Genomic DNA, 21730 nt, shown 5'->3' with positions numbered 1-21730 from the left:
TTTTTGCCTCTCTTTGGAAAAAACAGGCTTCTAAGAGATAATAACCAAACAGGGCAAAATAAAATACAATAAGTGAAGCCAAAAACGATCATATTGAAGTTGACGTGGCAACTCAACAGGAGGAAGAGTCTCTAAAGCAGGCACAAGAGTCAGAGACCCACTCATCCTCAGTTAGGAGTCCCATAGTTGTGAAAGCACCGGAGGGCCCGTGTAGACCCTGTGCTCGCTGCTTCAGCCTGTGAGCTCCCGTTGCTTAGTCGATTCATAGGGCGTTTTTTCTCCTGGTGACCCCTATCTTCTGTAGCTCTTATGGTTTTTCTGCCTTCTGCTCTTCTTCCACAGCAGTCCTTGAGCTCTGAGAGGGGTTGATAGAGACCTCTAACATAGACTTTCTGAATTATGTCTGGCTATGAGTCTTTGCATCTATGCCAATCTGCTGCCAGAGGGAGGGAAGCCTCTCTGATGATGACTATATAAGGCACTGAACTATTAGAATAGCAGAATCATTGGGAATCATTATATTGACTTTTTCCCCTTGTAGACCAGTCATAGTGTAGAAAGTTGTTCAGTTTCAATGAGTTTGTTAGCTTTCTGTTGTTTTTATTGCTGATATCCAGCTTTAATCTGATAGAAAACATGGAGTTATTTCAATTAATTTTTCTTCTATCTGTTGAGACTTGTTTTATGTCTGAGTATGTGGTTAGTTTTGGAGGGAGTTAGGTGAGGGACTGTGAGGTTCTTTTGTGTTTGGGTGGAATGATCTGTAAATATCTGTTAGGTCCATTTGGTTTATAACATGTTAGCTCCAGTTTGATGTATCCATTTCTTCTATAGTATCTTCAACGCCCGAGATTCTCTCTTCTATTCTGTTGGTGAAGCTTGCCTCTGAAGGTCCTGTTTGAATTCTTAAATTTTTCGTTTCCAGAATTCCCTCAGTTTGTATTTTCTTTATTGCTTCTAATTCTGTTTTCGGGTCTTCAATAGTTACATTCATTTCCTTCAACTGTATTTTCTTGGCTTTAAGGGATTTATTGATTTCCTTAAGGGATTTATTGATTTCCTTCAATTTGTGTGTGTTTTCCTAGGATTCTTTAAGGATCTCTATCATTTTCACACAGTAGGTTTTAAGGACTTTTTCTTGTGCTTCACCTCTGTTGAAGATTTTGGGCCTGCTGTGGAAGGATAGCTGGGCTGTAGTGGAGACATTGATTTGGCTGTTGTTGGATTTTGTTTTGCGCTGGCATTTGGGTTTAGGAAAGAGGTCTAGGTGCTGATTTCTGGATTTGTCTTATTAGATGGCTCTTTTGCCCTTTGTTTTTATTTCCTTTGTGGGTTTGCAGACAGTAATGGCTGTACACTGCATATTTCCACAGCCTGTTCCCCTGGTGTGTTCGCAGGGAAAGCCTGCTCATTTGGAGCTTTTGTAAATGGGATGAGTTGGGGGAAGGAAGGTTGAAAAAAAATCTGTGATCTATTGGGGATGAGGTCAGAGAGGAAAGGGAGACCAAGGCAGACTTCTAGCCTCAGCTTTGGATGAGATTTGGGGGATTGGATCTCAGCTTTAGGAGAGGTATGGCTCTGCCTTCAGCCTAGTTTTTGCCCTGGGAGGAGCTGCCCGCCCTTGGGTTAGCAGGGTGTGCCCGCTGGAGTTGGCATCTGGGACAAAGTGACAAGTCAGGAGAGAGAGGTTAGGAAGGGAAGGTCTGGGGACCCACAGGAGACGTGGAGAGGGGTGAGGGAAGGTGGCAGCTTGTATTCTATTGCAGTGCTAGGGACAAGACTGGGGGATTGGGTCTGGGGGACAGAAACGAGGTATGTGTGTGGGGGCAGCCGACTGGTTTTCGGGCAAGCGTGGCCTGCGGTATAGCAGGGGTTTAATCTGGTAATTTTTAATCTTTTAGTTAAATAGTGACTACTACAGTTTGGAAAAGAGTCTATGAAAGAAAGGTGTCTAGGTCTTGTATTGTGATCTGCTGCTTTGCTTATTTTGGTAGAGAGTATAAATTCAGAGGTAAAAGAGTGTCATGCAGTTCTTGTATGTGATGTAAAGAGCAACATCTATAGATTTCCTGTTTAACATAGTTCCTAGGGATCTTGCTTAGCCTCTGCTAGGGAAATAAAAATATTATTGAACAGACTCCATTAAAAACTTGAACACTCTGAAGTTTTGGAAATCTTGATTGCTATTCATTTGCACTTTGGAAGCTTGGGAGTCCGGGGACTAACTTGCTTGCTGCTCTGCGAAAGGACCTTGTGCAGCAGTCTACATCATGCGATCCTTGATAAGTGTGGGGAACTGTTGGGGTATCCAGTAGCCACAGATAACATTTCTGCCACACCTTTACAAGCAGTTTTCTTCAGAATCACCCACATGTCTTTGTCAGGCATTTCAATTTTCTTCTAACATGGGCATTTTGTTCCTGATGTAGAAAACCTCTGTTGCTTAAAATCTGATTATTTAAAATGTCACTCATGCCAAGGAAATATATATATATATGGTTTTCTACAGAAATTAAGGAATGATCTGACTGTTTGAGGTATTACACCTTGGAGAGATGGCTCAGCTATTAAAAGCATATACCATTATACTGGAGGACCCTAGTTGGGTTCCCAGTACCCATGTTGGTGTGTCACAACGCTCCCAAACTCCGGGGCGGGGGGGGGGGTGTCTGTTGACTTTTCTAGCTTCTATGGAAAAATCATGTGCACATGCCCACTCCCCTTTATCACATAACTAAAAATAAATAGTTATTTTGCCAATGAGCTGCATGAGTATGTCCAGGTGAGGAATAGATCCATGATGAGAATTCCAGCTGTCTAGGCATCGTGTATCTGCTATATATTCTTTCCAGCAGTGGATCCTGCTTTGAGGTGTATGTTGCCCCCCCCCCCCCCCCCCCCCCATCACTGAACTGAGCTAGGAACCTGCTTTATTTAGTCTCTGAATCCCTGATTCAGTACATGAAAATAAGTCTGTTTTCATATTTTCTATTTAAGCTGTTTCATATTTTCATAAAAATTATTAAGTCCCCTAAGTATTAACTATTTACCAGCCAGTTGAAAAGTATGAAAATTAGAAGGTAAAAGGAGAGATATAAGTTGAAATTATTTATTAGAAACTGCTTGAGGGCTATTATAGGTTTGTATACAGCATACACTTAGCACATGCAAAGCCCTAGGCTTAGACCTGCACCAGCAGTAAATGAATAAATAAATTTGATAATTTGACTGCCTGCAATTACATCTTTCCTACCAAGTTAAGTCACATGAAGTAACCTTATAAAGATCATCTGTAGTTTTACAGTTTTATTTTGAATTTGAATGCTGTGTTTTATCCATAAAACTCTTTGGTGTGAATGTGCTTCATATTCGGGTTACAGTTATACTCACAGGAAATTGGGTTTTACTTTCTTTTTAAAGAAAACCAAATTGAAGAAATGGCCTTTTACTCAAGAAGCCTGCTGGGCCTGGATGACCTACGAGATGGACTGGAAATGAAGTGGAATTCACAAGAAAATCTCAGTTTTGATGATTACATTTCTCTTTTGTCCAGTAGTTTGGTTTATATACATAAATATACTTTGCACTACACAAATGGTAACATTTTAAATACTAATATTGCTGATACTTGAAAAATCAATCTCAACTAGATTTTAAGTAGCATCCATAGATTTACTCTTTTTGAGCTTGAAGGATTAAGTTATTAATTATTGTTCAGTAACAATCACCTAATTTTCTCCCATAAGAATTATAAGCTGTATTTCTAAGGCATAGTTCCAATTATGAAATAAAATTTATACAGTTTTTCTAAATTAAACACAAGAAAGAATGCAAAAACAAGAGTGGCCTTTAAATGAGGTTAAATCAATTTTGTATCAGGCACTGAACTGTCAGCTAGGTAGCAGAAAACTGATGGAGGAATCCTCTGTATTCTTTGTGGTTTGCACAGAAGACTGGGCTTTAATTTAGTGGCTTGATTTCCCTGGCTTGCTCAGGGGAACTCACAAAATCTTCGCCCTTGTACTGTGCTTACTGTTTACAAATGATTCATTGAACAGACTTAACTTGATGGAAATGGTGAAGACTAGGCCTAATGTAGGTCTAAACGTGTATTCCAACTCTAGAGATGGCTAATCAGACTTTAATTCAACCATGCACATTTAATCCTTTTTAACCATTTTTCTTTTAAGTGAGGATATCTATCTACTGTCTGCTTCATAGGGTGCTTTGCAATAAAATGAAAACTTATTTATACTGTTTTTACTAAGGTAACAGAAGCGTGAAAATCCTTTTTTCTGCAAGTGGTAAATGACAGTCTGGATTCTTAACCTTAGTGCCTCAGTTTTCCTTTGGGGTGTACTTCACAGGTATCACAAGTACTTTCAGTCTACAGGTCGCTATGTCCACATGATGAAGGAATGCCTCGCTAATGGAAACAAGCTCCTTCTAGCCATTAGAACAAAAGGAAGATTAATTTAAATCCTGGAAGACTGTATTTGAAAAATAATCTTGTGTACTTTCCCAAGCCTGTGCTGGGTAATATACTTTATGCTTTGAAGATTTAATTTAAATCTGAATAACAAATCGTTTTCTGCTTTTCCTTTTGAGACAGTCTTGGTAGCTCATGCCTCCAGTTCTCTGTGTAGCTACAGACAAACCTTGAATACCAGATGTTCCTCTCTCCCTTCTTTTCAGTTTCTGGGACCATACGCATGTACCACCATGGCCAACTTTAGAGAATAAAACATTTTAATTTGTTCTTGATTTGTATGATGTTGGGGGCATTAGCACTAGGTATTGAATATTTTCAGTAAGAGGAAAAGAATCCATCTCCAGAATATAGGGTTGTTCTTTGGAAGGAAAAAAAAGTTTGAGAACATAATTTGCTTGTCTTAGACTTTACAAATTTTTTAAAACTGTAACTTTATTTTAAAATTGTGTATCACAACTTAATTGATCTGCCTAAAATGATCTACTGGCTTTTGCTTATGATTAAAAAAACCTCAAATCTATCTTCTACTTTTTAGAAGGAAGAAAAAAAAAACAAATAACTGAATTATTACAGAAAACTTTAGACCTGTGGAGTTTTTGTTTTAAATTACAAAAGAAGTTGGTATGATAAAGTGGTGGCTTTTTTCTTATATAAATAGAATGCAAATCAAAGATGTAATCAGTTGTGATTCATTGCAAGTAGTCAAGTGTAACTAACTTCTAAGGGCAACCATTTGTATCTTATATATCAGAATTACTTTATAGTTTGAAAGCACTTTGCACACACTTCTTGTACATAAAGGATGTAATTACAGGATATAGTGGTAATGCTTTAAAACATGAACCTTATTTTAAAAATTGACAGCTATGGTATTTTTTTAATGATCAGCTTTTCTGTTTATTGTAAAACTAAGTTAAAAAATAAAAGGTTAATGAGAAATGAAAAGTTTACTGTATTGATTGTGTACAAAGCTAAAGTGAGAACAAACAGTAGGAGTTCATATATAGTCATCTTAATGGCAGGCAGAGCTGCAACTCTCCCAAATGTGACTCCTGAGCTTCATTCCCAGTACCATGCAAAAAGATAAGAAGTGAGAATAAATAAAGGCATATTATTATATATAATTTGATAAAAGATGCAGAAATGAATGCAGTTTAACTCATTTGTCATCTGATATTTAACTCACTTGTCATCAAGGATATTGGTAATACAGTTAAAAAAAAAAAAAGAGGCAGGGTTTTACTATGTGGCTTAGACTGGCTCCAGACTTGAAGCAGTCCTCTTGCCTCAATCTCCAAAGGACTGAAGAGAGTCATTTTAAGTTTTATCAGATGTGAAGCTGAGAATGTAAAGGTGTAGAGTAAGGTGCTGTCTCTTGACTCGTGCTAGAGTTGTCTCCAGTGAAGGAGAATTTATACCTACCCATATACAAAAGGTCAGAGATGATTTCCTGGTGTTTGCTATTTCAAATTGCCTTTAGCCCAAATACTGCTTATACGAAAGAGGCATGTTGGGGGGGGGGGGGGACATTCTTGTTTCTTCAGATGAGCTGATTTCTGTGGGGAACAACCAAGATTGTTTATCCTATTGTTTTGGATTTTCTTTAACAAAGTGTTTTGGCAGGTGTAAATGTAGATGATAAAGTATTTATTCCCAGTAAATACCATTAAACAACAGTGCTTTATCTGGCGGCAGAATATGAGGTGATGACCTGCCTGTGATCCCAGCACTTGGGAGGCAGAGGCAGGCAGATTTTTGAGTTTGAGGCCAGCCTGGTCTACAGAGTGAGTTCCAGTTTATATGAGCCAGGGCTATACAGAGAAATCCTGTCTCAAAAAACCAAAAGCCAAAATCAAAACAAAGAGAAATAAGTCCTATGTAGTAATGTTTTAGGTTTTAGTGTTTGTGTGTGTGTGTGCCCATGTCACAACACATGTATAGAGGTCAAAAAACAACTTGCAGTCCTTTCCTCCCACAGTGTGATTCCTGGAGTCTGAACTCAGGTGATTGGGATTGGTGGCAGGTGAGTTTACCTGCTGAAGCACTTGCTGGCCGTAGTTTTTGTTTTACCTCTAGTATGTTTTACTTACTCATTCATGAATACACCATTAAGTCACCTGAATATGTACATAATATATATTAATTACTTTTCTATTGCTATGATTAAGACAACATGACCAAGGCAACTTATTAAAAAAAACAATTTGGGGCTGTTGAGATGACTCAGTGGTTAAGAGCACTGGCTGTTCCTCCAGGGGCCCTGGATTCAGTTCCCAGCATCCACAAGGCAGCTCACCATTGTCTCTAGCTCCAGGAGTCCTGACATCTTCACAAGTACACACATGCAGGCAAAACACCAATGCACCTTAACAAACAAAAAAACTTGTCAGGCAGGGGTGGTGAACACATCATTCTCAGCACTCTAGACTCAGAGACAGGCAATCTCTTCTATAGGACAACCGGGGTTACACAAAGAAACCCTGTGTTGAAAAACTAAGAGCCTTGAGTCTTTTGAGACTTCAAGCTCATCTCCTGTGACACTCCTAATCCTTCCCAAACCAGGGACCAAGTATTCAAACCTGAGCCTATTGGGGTTGGGGGGGAGGAAGCAGTCTTAGTCACCCAATCAAAGAAACAACACTGCTGGAACGTAGATTAAATAATATTGAAAGGAGAAATAACTTTTTTGTAAAAATCACATTCTGTACAGACAAAATGATACATAAATGTGCAAACTTTATGATTCACTCTGTGAAAACAGGGAAAGTAGAAAAAAACATTTTACAAAAAAAAAAAACCCAAAACCATAGTGTCTTCCCATCCTTCTTCTGTGTACTACATATAGCACATTGTTTCCCTCTGTATTCAGACATCTATTTACATAGTTTTCTGACTATTTCAGTGCTATATTCATGTAGCCCCAGGCAGGCCAGGACTCCTCAATAATCCACAGCAGAATTTGATTTTACTATAACCAATTGTCCAATGATTTGATTTAAGAAGCCAGCTAGGGGCTTGCTTCTGCAGACTCATTTTTAACAATCCCCACAGCTGGGGTCCAGGGCGCTCATATCATAGACCAGGACTCTTAAACCCCAGGCTCGTTTCTTAATATGGCTCTGCTTATTCTAATTCTACAAGGTGATTAATATTTGTGTGTTAGTGGGGACTGAGCACAGGGTCCTTTGGACACTGAGCATTTGCTACCTCCAGCCTCCAGCATCTCAGGGCTCGAGTCTGACCTACCCACATCATCTCAGTTTGGCAGCACAGCCATTTAGCCATTTTTTGATTCCAAAGGCGTTTTTCTTTCTACTACTTGAAAACACTCTAAGAGGATAGAGTAAATAGACTGTAGAATTATGCTGTTATCTGATAGTGAGTCATAGTAAATGAAGTTGTAAATATTTTGAATATTTTTAGTAGAAAAGGTAACTGGAACAAGTAGTCTTTACTAAAATAAGCACAGTAAGGATTCAATACCCAGCAATGATTATGTATCTTTGCAAACTACATTCTCTCTAAGCTGTGACTAGGCGGTAATGAAAGCACTAAGGCCAGTATGCAAAAAGGTATTAGTAAAACCTTACCCATGATACATGTAAATCTTAATGTTGCTCTTCTAGGGACATACTGAAAGTTTCAACTAGTTTTAAGACTTATGAGCTGAGTCTTAGTACATATTCTTTGAAAAGAACGATACTGAAATCATTAGTTACAGTTACATTTTTTAAGCAAGAGTAATGATTAATATTTGTCTCACATGGTGTTTGAAACAATATGATATAATGTTTACATTTTTATATGAAAAGTGAACAAGCTATTAAAATTACTTAACGGATCAGGTCCAACCTTTCCACTACCCATTTAAAGAAGCAGGAGTTGTAGAGGGAAACACCAAGGGCATTCAAGACAGTGAGACTCCATCCTTAAGGAGAGCTCGAACCTTAGTTCTTTTGACTGTCCACACCCTGCAGAGACATACTGCTGTGGACTATAGTCCTGGCTGGCCTTAGTCTTTAAATTGCAGTCACACCTGTGTTGCATCTGCTCCTGAATATGGGGACTTCCACCATCATGTCTAGCTCACATGATTTTCAGTCATGCTTGTCTCATATGACGGTCCCAAGAACAGCTTTACATGTAACCATGTGCAAATAAATTAAATTTAAATAAAATGGTCATTTCTTTTGCTTGATAGTGAAGAGAACTAAAATCAGCAGACACAGATAAGCTTAAGGCTCATTCCCTCATTTAGAGTGGTAGTGTTTTAGTTTATTGATACTTTGCTCTTCATAAAGTGCAGTGAATAAATAAGATGAAAAAAGCTACTATGGTTTATATACAGTTCAAAAGTAAAGATTAATTAGTGATTATATTTCTTATAGTATTTTAACTCTGTAAAAGCTGTTGTACTTAGTAATTAAAAGCTGTTTAGTCTAGGTAAAAGAATGACTTTTATCCCATTTAGACCAATCTAGTATTAAATAGCATATTATTGTAAAACTTAATTCTATATCACAAGTTAGATAAAAATGACATGCATGTGCTACAGACTGAACCCAGATATGGTCAGATGTTGAGCATTATTCCTGGCTTCAAAATAGGATGTATCTGTTTCGTCGTCTGGTTGGGGTACGAAAGGCATAGTCTGATGCTGCAGATTTTCCCAGTCCACTTCACCGAAGAGAGGATGCTGTTTTAGCTCTTAAGAGGGAAATATATAAAAAAAAAAACCAAAATCAGAATATGATACCATTACTTAAGCTCTGCTCTCAGGAATTAAAAAGAGAGTATCTTAGATGTATCCTGCTTTATTATGCCACTCAGTGGTATTTGTTTAATGAGTCTCCCTAGTAAGCTATGTACTTTATTGTCCCTTTGCACACCACTTGTCACACCATGGCAATCTCTAAGCACCCTCTGTTGCCCTATAACTTAAGGATGATGTTTGCCTCTCACTCTGCTTTCTAAACGTCATCTTTCTTCACGCACATTCCACATACATGGATGACGATTCACTGTATATTTTAATTTACTGCCCTTTTGCTTTGTCTTTTTGTTTATGTGTTTGAAATAAGGTTTCACACTGTAGTCTGGAATTCCCTGTGTAGCTCAGGCTGAATGTTTTTTACAATTTTCTTAGCCTCTCAAGTGCTGGCTTTACAGGCACGGACTAGCATGTAGAGCTTGATTCTGGTCTTCGATGACATTTTTCACACATTCTCTCCATGTCTGACTGACTGACTTGATTCCACTGACTACATCTTTAGAATTTAGAAGCCAGCACTATATATCTAGGATATTTCCATCACAGTACACCTGTGTTTATAAGATGTCGCACTCTTCATTTTTTTGTTTTATTTTGAGACAAAGTATGCAGTCCTTCCTGTCTTAGAATAGTCTCTATGTAGACCTTTTGAGGTTGGCTTCAAACTGCCTGCCATCATGCCTGGGTTCTCTTTATGTTTTATTACTTCTACCTACTAAACAGAAAACATGTTCACTGGCTGGATACACTGATATTTAGTTGCTAAAATAAGCATCCCTTTCTTGGATCTTTGACCATTTCTTCTTTGCAGTGCTGGTGACTGAGCCCAAGGCCCGGCACATTCTGTGCAAGTGTCCACTGCAGGGCTACATCTCCTCTTCATGTTTTTTTTGGACAGATTTTTATTTTATTTTATTATTTTATTTACTGTGGAGCCTAGATTGGCTTTGAACTCATGGCAGTTCTTCTGTGTCAGGCTCCTAGGTGCCTTATGCCACCAAGTCCATCTTTTAACCCTTTACCTTTAAAAGCAACAATATAAATGCTAGTAAATAAAGAACTGACAAGACAGTAAGTAAACCCAAAACTGTACCTACTTTTAAGGAGAATATTGGAAGATGACTAATGGCTGTGGTGGGAATATTGATTTAGGAAATTTAATGTTTTCTAAACTAGAAGAAACGATATATTGTTTCTGGTGCCTTATGGAGTTACAAAATTCAGAGTGTGAGTTGCAACTACACTGGGCAGAGTTTTTAATTGAAATAAAGACACATATATAAATGCATATCTATAGGAACTATCATTTTATCACTAAGCAGTCAAACTAGCAAGTGTAAAGGAGGGTATTGACCAAACCCTTACCCCTCATTCCAGCTCTCTTTGTATCATCAATGGTTAAAAGCATGTCCATTGCACTTTGAGCATTATCTGATAGCTTTTCTTCACCTTCTGGCCATGGGATATCTACAAGTACAAATATACAAGTTGTTTTATTTTATTTTATTTTTGGTTTTTTTTGGTATTTTTTTGAGACAGGGTTTCTCTGTGTAGCCCTGGCTGTCATGGAACTCACTCTGTAGACCAGGCTGGCCTCGAACTCAGAAATCCGCCTGCCTCTGCCTCCCAGAGTGCTGGGATTACAGCCGTGTGCTACCATTGCCCGGCACAAGTAAAGTTTTGATGTTATCTTGAGGAGCCATACTTACATTTTTTTACATTCTGCAAACCTTGAAGAAATCAACACCCATTTTTCTGGGTGTATCTTACTTTCTTTTGACTACCTATCTTTTTCATACCCCTCTGACCCCATACTTAACTTTGTATTAAAATGCCTTTATTAAACAGATTTAAAAGTCATTCCCAACTAATAGGGATAAATGACTTTCTTTTTCCCTATGGATTCAGTTAAGGGTATTGTGTATGCTAGACAAGTACTCTACCATTGAGCTATATCCTCTTACTCTGAATCTATCCTAATTGAAAACATAAAAAGAAATCACCTCTTTTTAAAATATTCTGGAATACTTGTTGTGGTGTTTCATCATTGAAAGGAGGAATTCCTGTTAGAAATTCGAACAAGCAAACTCCAAGTGCCCACCAGTCTACTGCAGGACCTGGAATGTAAAAGGAGATACACTGAATTTGCAAGCATTTCATACAAGTAATTTACATTTACAACAGAAACACAGCATACTGATGCTTGAGCCATCCTGGCCTTCTTGCTTTAGGGATTTCTTCTGTTTCTATACAGTATAAAACCTCAAATTATCTTCACTCAGGCAATAACCATCGCCTTAGCTCTCCAGAGATTTACATTAGCAATACTTTTCAAGGCCACTTTTTGATAGATTAATAAATTCTGATAGTTTGCATATTTGATGAATTCTAAATCTTAAAGAGCAATTAAGGAGTATATTTCAGAAAATATTAATTCAAGAAATGACAACAAAGAAAGACAATGCTGGCAGATGCCAGCACTTGGGAGGCAGAGGCAGGCAGATCTTGAGTTTGAAGCCAGCTTGGTCTACAGAGTGAGTTCCAGAACACCCAGGATTACACAGTGACCCTGTCTTAAAAAAACAAATCAAAAAACCAAAAACAACCACAAAAAAGATTATACTGTATTTCACTTGTTTCACCCAAGGTATGACAGCAATATTTATACTAACTGAAGGAAAGGTAGTTACCGAATGCCCTAAATAGTGTTTATAGTTCTTAGCTCAAAGGGAGTGAGAGCTATTCTGTAGCCAAATTTGAATGATCATGGTTTGGGAACATGGATTTAATTTGCCTTGAAGGACATGTTCCCGGTTGAGGAGATCGTTCAGTGGTTAAGTGGTTCTGCTATTCCAGAGGACCTAGATTCCATTCCTAGCACCAAGGGATCCAATCAATACCTTCCTCTGGCCTCAGTAAGCACCAGGCATACATATGGTACACAGACATATGTAGGCAAAACACCATACACATAAAATGAAAATAAGTAAAATCTCAAAAAAGAAAAAGGCATGTTCCACTATAGAAGTGGTTACATGGGACTGAACTAACAAGGAAAGTCATAAGTCAGACACTGACCACAGGTAGGTCATAGAAAAGCAGGAAAAATTAGTTATAGTTTCCAGATACTATCTGCCAACATTCTTAAGCTTTTGAATTGGTGGGAGCTAGTTTGCCAAAAATGAGCATTTGTTTTTGCTCTTTGCTTTAAAACATTTTAAAGGTTTTGATGGTCAAAGGATGTTAGGTCAGACACAGAGGTGGGCAGTGAATGGCTTTCAAATGCAGTAAAAATAGCCCAAGATAGTTTGACTCTTGTCTGTGATACTTTAACTCTCCATAATCCTAATGTTCAATCATTTGGTCTTGTAGAATCTTTAACACAGACATGGACTTTCTTTCTGGGACGTTCATTCACAGGTACCCCAATTGCCAAATCACAATTTGTGCTGGCAGAGGTCAAATGATTTTATGCTACAAGGCTAGGAAGGCTCAATCATACGTCTGAAAAAGACTGGGCGGAATAGACAAAAATGCAGCCTTTGGAGGGAGGAACACTTGGTAGAATCAGTAAGAAGTTTATTTACCGATTACAACCCGAGTCTGGTTGTTTTTTCTTTGTATCACAGGAATACTATGCTTACAGTTTAAATAATTAAGAAAATAGGCAAGATGATGCATGCCTGGTTTGCATTGCAAGTTCTAGGACAGCCAAGGCTACAGAGATCATGTCTCAAGTCCCTAACCCGCCTCCCACCATTAGGATAGTAGGTAAGGTATGTAGCTAAGTTTTTAACTTATTTAATTGCTTGCCTTTCTTGTATGGGGCCCTAGGTTCAAGTTAGGACTTGCCTCTCGAGCTAGAAGCACAAGGATTAGAAGTTCGGGGTGAACCTCTAGCTACATGATGAGTTCAAGGCCAGCCTGAGCTATTTGAAACACTGTTTTAAAATAATAACAGTATGGCTTAAAGAAGCAAAAGTAGCACCTGAGAGAACCAATTTAATTGACCAAGTTGACTTTATATTTCTCTATGTGTCTATAGTCTTTTGAACTATATGCAATGTTTTATTTAGAGTCCTTTTTTTTTTTTAGTTTTCCTTTTTGCTAGTTTGATTACACAGCTATGACCTCATGAGGTGTGGCTAGTTCAGGTTTTAGGAATGATCAACTTTAAACTTCTAAGTTATTATATATCTTGTGTCTATATTTGTCCTACTATTTTGGTATTAATTCAGATCAGATGACAATACCATTTTAAATTTTTTTCAGAAAAAAGTTGCCTTTTTTTTCTGTGTACCAAATATTAGTAGTGACAGAAGCAGAACTAACTAAGAGGTCAGATCCCTTGGAACTGGAGTTATAGATTGTTGTCAGCTACCATGTGGGTACTGGGAATTGAACCTAGGTCCTCTGCAAGAGTAGCAAAGTAGTCTTACCTGCTGATCTATCTCCCAGCTCATTTAAGGACTTTTAAATAAGATTTAAAGGCTAACCATGGTAAAACTAAAGAGTATATATAGTAAGTACCTATGTGCCTTTACCTCTTTTTAAATCTGTTTATGGCACACTTTACTCTCTTTGTCTTCATCCTTTCTGTGTTTTGGAAAAGATCTTTTACTATAAAATATTACTTTTAGAAAACCCTGTGCTTAATAGGAGATAAAGGTGACATGCTGTATCTTAGGTAGGCCTTACTGCCGCTTGGATTCTCAAGTAGGCTCTTAGTGCATTGCTTTTTTCCCCTTGGTCTTAAATTACTGTGAGCATTAAAGAACGCCTCATGTCCACAAGAGCTGGCCAAGATAAATACTGACACTGGGCAAAGGAGGGGAAAATACTGTGAGACATCTTTCTTTGTTATCCATGTAATTATAGTTTTTAGGAAAAGGGAGGAGCTAGCGAATGCTTATTTTTTTCCTGGAGGAACAAGGGGAGACACAGGAGTCTCTTGGGGACAGTGATAGCAGACTGGATAAATACTTATGTATTTACAACATCACCACCATCAAAACATATCTGAAAAGTGAGAGGAAAAAAATTCTGTGACTTTTTATCAGATTGCATCTGTCAGAAACGGACCTAGCTAGCATTATGTTGCACACTGCGAGCACACTGTTACAACAAACAGTAATGATTTAATGAACAGATTCTAAATGCAATATCATCTTTTTATGCACAAACTGTTTTATCTAATCTCATAGATAATGAATTAATGTGGAGTGACAAATTTACTTTCCTAGTAGGAAAAATAATTGATCTTAACAATGAAAAAATGTTTAACATAGGATAAAGTCTAGAAACTATTTAAAAGTTTTTCTACATATAGGCTAGTTCTTTAACTTTTCAAACTATTCTAAATGTACATTTTAAATTTGATCACAAAAAGCAGTTTAGAAATTTGAGCACTGTGGTGGTTTGAAGGACAATGGCCCCTAAAGGCTTGTAGATTTGAATAGCAGGTGAGCATGGAGCTGCACCACATGACATGATTAGGAGGTATGGCCTTGTTGGAGGACCGTGTCACTGAGGGTGGGCTTTGAGGTTCCCAAAGCCGGTTCCAAGCTCAGTCCCTCTCCCCCTGCTGCCTGTGGATCTGGATGTGCAGCTCTGTTACTTTTTCAGCCCTGTCTCTGCCTGCCTGCCTGCCCGCCTACCCGCTCTGCCTGCCCGCCTGCCTGAAACCGTATGCAACGCCCAATTAGATGCTTTCTTTTCTAAGAGTAACTTTGGTCATGGTCTCTTCCCATCAATAGAACACTCATTTCAGACAAGCATTTAATAAAAAAGCATGTTTTAATAATTTAATCATCTACTAAATGCAAGGCATCAGTTATTACTCTTGTAAATGTTTCTTTTTCTCTTTTTTAGCCTTAGTTTTCAGAATTTACATTTGAAAATTCCAGATTCAAATCATTCAGAAAGCTCAAAATGAATGTTTTACTATCTATAATTTTGTTGGCCCTGACTGGGATAAAGTCTTTGTATAATAGCTTTTAAAATTCTGTCCTAAATTCTACAGTTAATTCTCAGATACGTATATCTTAGCTAGGGCTGGCTGAGACCTGGAACAACTGGTTTTTAATGGCACAGAAAGACAAAAAATGAGGGACATGTAGATAGGCAATGATCCCTACACATTACTGCCACTGTTTTGCTAAAAAGTCCTAAAATGCCAATATTTACATATAAGTATGCTACATTTAAAAATAGTTAAACATTATAAGTCCATAAAGAATAACAATTTTAGTTTCCAGTAAGTTAAAATGAAGTGGCCAAAGGTTTGTAACTCCATTTTCAGGAATTTTAGGGGCAGACTGAGTTTTTGTCCATGCTGTTACAGAGAGAAAATGACAGAATGGTCATAAAGTAAAACAAACAAACAAACAAACAAACCCCCCAACAAACCAAAAACAAACCAACAAGCCAAAATACAAATCCTCAAATAAATAGGCTCAGCAATACAGCTCTGTGGCTAAAAGCAGTTGGTGTGCAAGTTTTATGACATAAATTAAGTCCCTGGGATCCACAGCAGGTGAAATGCAGTTACAGGCTTCAGATGCTGCTGACTTCCTTAGCTCTAGCCTGGTGGAGGCCAGTGATCTGCTGAGAAGAATTTTGGCTATGATTGGCACAAGGATGTTAGATCAGATAGGTGTGGGCAGTACATGGCTTTCAAAGGCATTAATATAACTCAACATAATTTGGCTCTGGTCTGCAACATTTTTACTATAATCAGGAAGCTCAGTTATTTGTCCTAGTAGACTTTAGCACAGTTGGGCTGGGGAGCTGGCTCACTGCATTATAAGTTCTTGTCAGGCACCAGGCACTTTGATCCTAGTACTCTCTAGGCAGAGGCAGGAAGATCTGTGAGTTCAAGGCTAGTCTGATGTATGTAAGAATTCTAGGCCAGCCAGGAGTCCATAGTGAGACCATGTCTCAAGAGCAAAAACACCACATACCTTTCAAAGAAACCAAAAGGAAAACCAAACCAAAGAAGCAGCTGTGCTTGTGAAGGAAGCGGAGCTGAGTTCAGATTCCCAGGGTGTATGTAAACACACAGATGCAATGGCACAGGCATCTATACCTCAGAGCTCCTGCAGGAAGACAGGAAGCAGAGACCAGAGGATTCCTAGGAGTCTAGGAGTAGGACACTTAGCCTGGAGTACACAGAGAAAAATAGCAGAAACCCTTTCTCAAACAACGTGGAAAGCAGATGAGGGCCAATACTTGTCTGACTCCTGTGCCTGCATTTACATATGTACACACACGTGTACACACACAGACACATGTACATACATTTTTATTAAAGGTGGAGCTTTTGTTTTTTAAATTATTTTATTTATTTCATTCCAGTTGTTGCCCCTCTCCTCAGTCTCCTGTCCTAGTTTCTCAGCCTCTTCTTCTTCCCTCTTGCCTCTGAGAGGGTGATCCTCCCTCCCCCCAACCAGGTTTCCCTCTTCCCTGAAGCCTCAAGTTTCAAGGATTAAGTGCATCTTCTCCCACTTAGGCCAGACCAGGAAGATATCTGCTGTATATGTGTCAGGGGCTCTGGGCCCTCCTGTGCACGACCCTGGTTGGTGGCTCAGTCTCTGGGAGCTCCCTGGGGTCTGGGTTAGTTGGGACTGCTTGTCTTCCTATGGCCTCACTTTTGTTATTTTAAGATTTTTTTTTTTAAATTTTTATTTGTCTGTGTGAGTGAATGCCTCACATGTATGCATGTGCCTGGAAGCCATGGAAGTTCAATCCTTTGGAGGTGGAGCTAGAGGCAGGTGTGAGTAGCCTTGTATGAGTGCTGGAACTGACCGCCGCTCCTCTGGAAGACAAGTGCTTAAGCACAGAGCTATCTCTCCCTCCTCCACAGTACATTCTTTTTGGGCTCATGGCACCTTCCTGCCTTGCCTTCCAAAACAAACAAACAACAAATCTAACCCTAAAGGTGTAGAGCACATGCCTGGGTTCAAATCCACAAGTCCATCAACAACAATCAAAAACTAAAGACACATTTATATCATAGGTTGACTCTCACCTAGTCCACTAAAAGTACTAGGTCATTTATAGATGTAATTACTTAAGATGAGTTATCCTAGATTAGAGCAGGTTTATTCAGGGCATAATTCAATGTGACTGGTGCCTTTATATAAGCCAGCCACGAACACTACTCAAATAGTTTTGCTTTTGCTTTTACATCTGGTGTGTGTATACTTTTTATTACATTTATTAATTTAGTGTGTGCATGTGTATGTAATTCAAGGGAAAATGTTTGCTGTGGTAAAAGAGAAGAATGAGAGTAACAGAAGTGGGGAGCATCACACATCACAACATAGGTGATTAGGCAGGTGAGAGGTGCTGAGAACAGAAGGGCAATTCAGTAAGATGGGGAAAGCCACACACACTGAGCCACACAGTCCTACAAGGGGAAGGAAAACAGAAGCCTTATTCAGAAGGTAAGCCGGGCAGCACTGACCAAGAGACTGGCAATAGGTCAGCCCAGGGATCTTGCAAGGATTCAATCTAGTTAGGGTCCAGGAGACATTGATTCTGATGCAATTAATGAGAGAATAATGAAGTCTATTTTCTACTATGTAGGACTGAGTTGGGTCGGGGCCTAATATAAGGAAATAATCATAAATCAGGGAGCCTAGCCAACCTGCCATAGCCCTAGGACTAAGAGACAGATGGGAGGCAGTGTGCATGTGGGAGGGCTAGGTGACCTGCACAGAAGTTTAGGTGGCAGTAGACTCACACTGAGCAGTCAGGTGGAGCTGGGCACAGATCTTCCACCTGATAGCTTTAGAGCCTGATATCCTAAGTTTCAGTTAATTGTAGAGGACGAAGGAAAACCACTTTGATACTTTCCTTTTTTATATTGATCCTGTGTTTACTTTGTGTGTGTACTGCATGCATGTATGGTGTGTGTATATGTATGTGTATGTGTACTCATCTGTGCATGGATGTGTGGCAACAAAAGGTTAACATTAGGTGTAATGCTTGAATAAGAATGGCCCCTATACGCTTATATATTTGAATGCTTAGTTAATTTGAATACACTGCACTGTCTGAGAAGGGTTAGAAGGATTAGGAGACTTAGTTTTGGTGAAGGGAGTGTATCACTAGGGGGTAGATAGGCTTTGAGGTTTCAAAGCTTAAGCTAAACTCAGTCCTCTCATCCTAGCAAAGGATGATCAGGATGCTTAGCAGCCTCTCAGCTCCACTCTAGTACCCGCCTGCCCGCCACCATGTTCCCAGCCATGATGATAATGGATTAATAAGTCTCTGAAACTGTAAGTAAGCCTCCAATTAAATGCTTCCTTTTAAAAGCATTGCCTTAGTCATGGTGTCTCTTCATAGCAATTGAATTGTAACTAAGGTATTGATATCTTCCTTTATTGATCTCCACCTTATCTTTTGAGACAAGAAAAGAAAGATTCAAGACTGAATCTGGAGCACAAAAATTTTCCCTTGAATTACATACACATGCACACACTAAATTAATAAATGTAATAAAAAGTATACACATACCAGACTTGAAAGCAGAAGCAAAACTATTTGAGTAGAGGAAGATGTCCAGTGAGTAGGGGGTTAATATTAGCCAAATATAGTTCTACATATATGGATGCGTGCATGCATACATACATGATGAAACTCATTATTTGGTATGCCACCAAAAAATTAAAAGAAATTAATACATAAATTTAAAAAATTATGACATGTCAAAATAACGAAGGTAGAGATAGAGGGAAAACACCACATATAAAGAGATAGAAACAGAATGTCAAAGATGGCCAGGAAACTATCATAAGCTTGCAGATCATGGAAGGCTTGCTTTTTCTAAAGGTTTTAAAAGTCCCTACTCTAGACTTAAAACTTTTCCATCTGTGAAGCATACTTTTTTTGCTGCATTTTGAGCCATTTACTTTGTAATATTTTTGTGATATCAAACTGGCAGATGAATATAGTTTACTTCAGAATGTAGAAAGAAGAATTTTTTTTGAAAGAGAAAGGAAGAAAAAAAGAGACAGGTAAAGTATTCTTTATTATTATTATTATTATTATTATTTTTGTCATGCACTGGCAAAGCTTTCCAGGTGACAGCTATATCAGGCTCCAGTCAGCAAGCACTTGTTGGCATCCACAGTAGTATCTGGGTTTTGTAACTGTATATGGGATGGATCCCTAGGTGGGGCAGTCTTTGGACAGTCTCTCCCTCAGTCTCTGCTCCACACTTTGTCTCTGTATCTCCTCCTGTGGGAATATTGTTCCCCCTTCTAAGAAGGACCAGAGTATCCATACTTTGTTCTTTCTTCCTTCTTGAGCTTCATTTGATCTGTGAATTGTGTCTTAGGTATTCCAAGCTTCTGGGCTAATATATACTTATGAGTGCATACCATGTGTGTTCTTTTGTGATTGGGTCACCTCACTCAGGATGATATTTTCTAGTTCCATCCATTTGTCTAAGAATTTCATGAATTCATTATTTTTAATAGCTGAGTAAATGTACCACATTTTCTGTATTATTTTATTCTAATGTACTATCCTGAAGGTTGGTTCATTTCTGGATTGACCATTTTGGTGAGGATAAATAAGGGTGGTTTGTATTGTTGTTGCTAATATGACTCTATCTATATAAAGTACCCAGAGTAGGCCAAGCTTTGAAGTAGTGTCTGACTGGAGCTGGGATAGGGTGAGAGAGCAGGAGAAAGTAGGTGGTGGCTACTAATAGGTACATGGTTTAAGGCTGATGGAATGATTAATATTATAGTGATGCTTATACAACCGTGGGAATACACTGAAACAAACAAATCCTCACATTATATACATTAATTGGGTCAATTGTAAATAATGTAGATTATAACTCAAGAAAACTATTTTCTGGGTTTCTGAGTTCGGTTCCCAGGATCTACAGTGTGGTGTCTCACAATGAATCTGACACTCTTCTGGCCTCTCTGGACACCAGGAGTTCGCCTGGTGAACATACATAAATGCAGACACTCATACACACAAAAATAAGGCAATTGTTTTAAAAAAAAAAAGGCTACTACCTAACTAGTTAACTATAATTTTCATGAAATAAAAAATTGTTTTCATTTTGTAATTTCATTGTAATCTGTTTTACTTAATAGGATTTTGTTGTTGGTTTTGTTTTTTATTGCTTGTATTTAAATTTTGCAAGTACACTGCAAGCTCTTATGCTTATGTCTGTATTTGTTGGATGGATTCAGGGTAATTGTAGTCAAAACGATCTAATTTAGAGCTGGAGTTGGTAGATTCCTGAGTGTATGTCAGACATGACTCACAGCAATACTCCAGGGACACATGGATGATACACGGGAGAGAAAATGACTGGAGCTTCACTGGGAACTGACTTGGTGTGCTTACCGCTGGGGTCTCAGCCACTGAGAATAGTGTGTGACCTGCCTCTCCAGACTGCTGACTGCAGACTACCTGGGACTTATGATATTTGGCTGTGCTTATGTTGCAGTTTATATTACATAAATCCAAAGTATAAATAAACTATTACATTTAGTAACTCACAACTGCATTAGTTCCTTTTTTGCATTGCTGTGACTAGAAATGAGGTTAAATTTTGAAGAGTGAAAAGAAATTTCAGGCTAACTTTAAAGTCACTTTAGTCCAGACTGAGGGCAGAGCTTCTCTGGATCAGCGAGACTGAGTCAAAGAAGCGGAAAAAAACCCATTGAATCTGCAGATGTGGCTCAGTGGTAGAACTCTTGCCCAGAGCACATTTATACGGCCTAAGTTTTTATCTTCAGCCGCACAAAGTAAATGAACACAAGAGAAATGGCTATGTGCTTTACTGTGTTTATTCCCCTATACCCAGAGAATATTTTTTTTGAAATGTGTATGTGTTGTGATATATGCATATTTATGTATGTACATATACACATGTGTTGTGGGGTGTGTGTACACATGTAGAGGCCAAAAAGTTCATCTTCCTTTCTTAGTCTCTGCCTAACTTTTTGAAACAAAGTCTCATGACTAAACCTAGAACTGATATGGCAAGACTGGTAGGCCAGCCAGCCCCCAGGATCCTCCTGTCTCTGTCTCCTCACTGCTAAGATTATTGGATTGGCCAGCATGCCACCCCCACCCTCCCATTTCATGACTCATTTTTAATGTGGGTCCTCTTTTTTGCCCAGCAAACACTGAGCTGGCTACCTCCACAGCCCCAAGCTGTTTCCTTTTTCCTTTTCCCACTATAAATGCTACGTGACAGAGAGGTGCCAAGTACTCCTTTCAAGTATTGAAGCCAGGCCTGTACAAAAATGCTGTCTCAAACAGCAAAAATAAAACACACAAACAACCCACAAGCCCATAGTTTAGATGTTAGAAGACAACTTATGAGAGAAGAGTAGGAGATTTGAATACAGATCAAAGAAATTTCATATAAAAGGGTAATGTTGTCACTGATTAAAAACATGAAACCCAGACACACAATGTCTATC

General features: G+C 38.6%; 2 protein-coding genes across 7 annotated transcripts in view; one reads left to right on the top strand and one right to left on the bottom strand.

Annotated features, from left to right (window-relative positions):
- Acbd5 (acyl-CoA binding domain containing 5) overlaps window positions 1-5437 on the top strand; it is a 44921-nt gene extending 39484 nt beyond the window's left edge. For all 4 annotated transcript variants that reach the window (XM_052156985.1, XM_052156978.1, XM_052156977.1 and 1 more), the window contains one exon: window positions 3421-5437. In XM_052156985.1, coding sequence (XP_052012945.1) covers window positions 3421-3433 — 13 coding nt within the window. In that variant the 3' untranslated portion in view covers window positions 3434-5437. The remainder of the gene's footprint in view (window positions 1-3420) is intronic.
- Window positions 5438-7208: 1771 nt separating this feature from the next.
- Mastl (microtubule associated serine/threonine kinase like) overlaps window positions 7209-21730 on the bottom strand; it is a 36889-nt gene continuing 22367 nt past the window's right edge. For 2 of the 3 annotated variants that reach the window (XM_052156974.1, XM_052156975.1), the window contains exons 10-12: window positions 11267-11380; window positions 10629-10730; window positions 7209-9199 (exon numbers count right to left, since the gene is read on the bottom strand). In XM_052156974.1, the coding sequence (XP_052012934.1) occupies window positions 9042-9199; window positions 10629-10730; window positions 11267-11380 (374 nt within the window). In that variant the 3' untranslated portion in view covers window positions 7209-9041. Of the gene's footprint in view, window positions 9200-10628; window positions 10731-11266; window positions 11381-16225; window positions 16361-21730 lie in introns of those variants that run through there. The other variant, XR_007973255.1, reaches the window with a different exon arrangement.

The sequence above is a fragment of the Apodemus sylvaticus genome, chromosome 14, assembly GCF_947179515.1.
Source record: "Apodemus sylvaticus chromosome 14, mApoSyl1.1, whole genome shotgun sequence".
Classification (NCBI taxonomy): domain Eukaryota; kingdom Metazoa; phylum Chordata; class Mammalia; order Rodentia; family Muridae; genus Apodemus; species Apodemus sylvaticus.
This window is presented reverse-complemented; position numbering and strand designations above follow the sequence as displayed.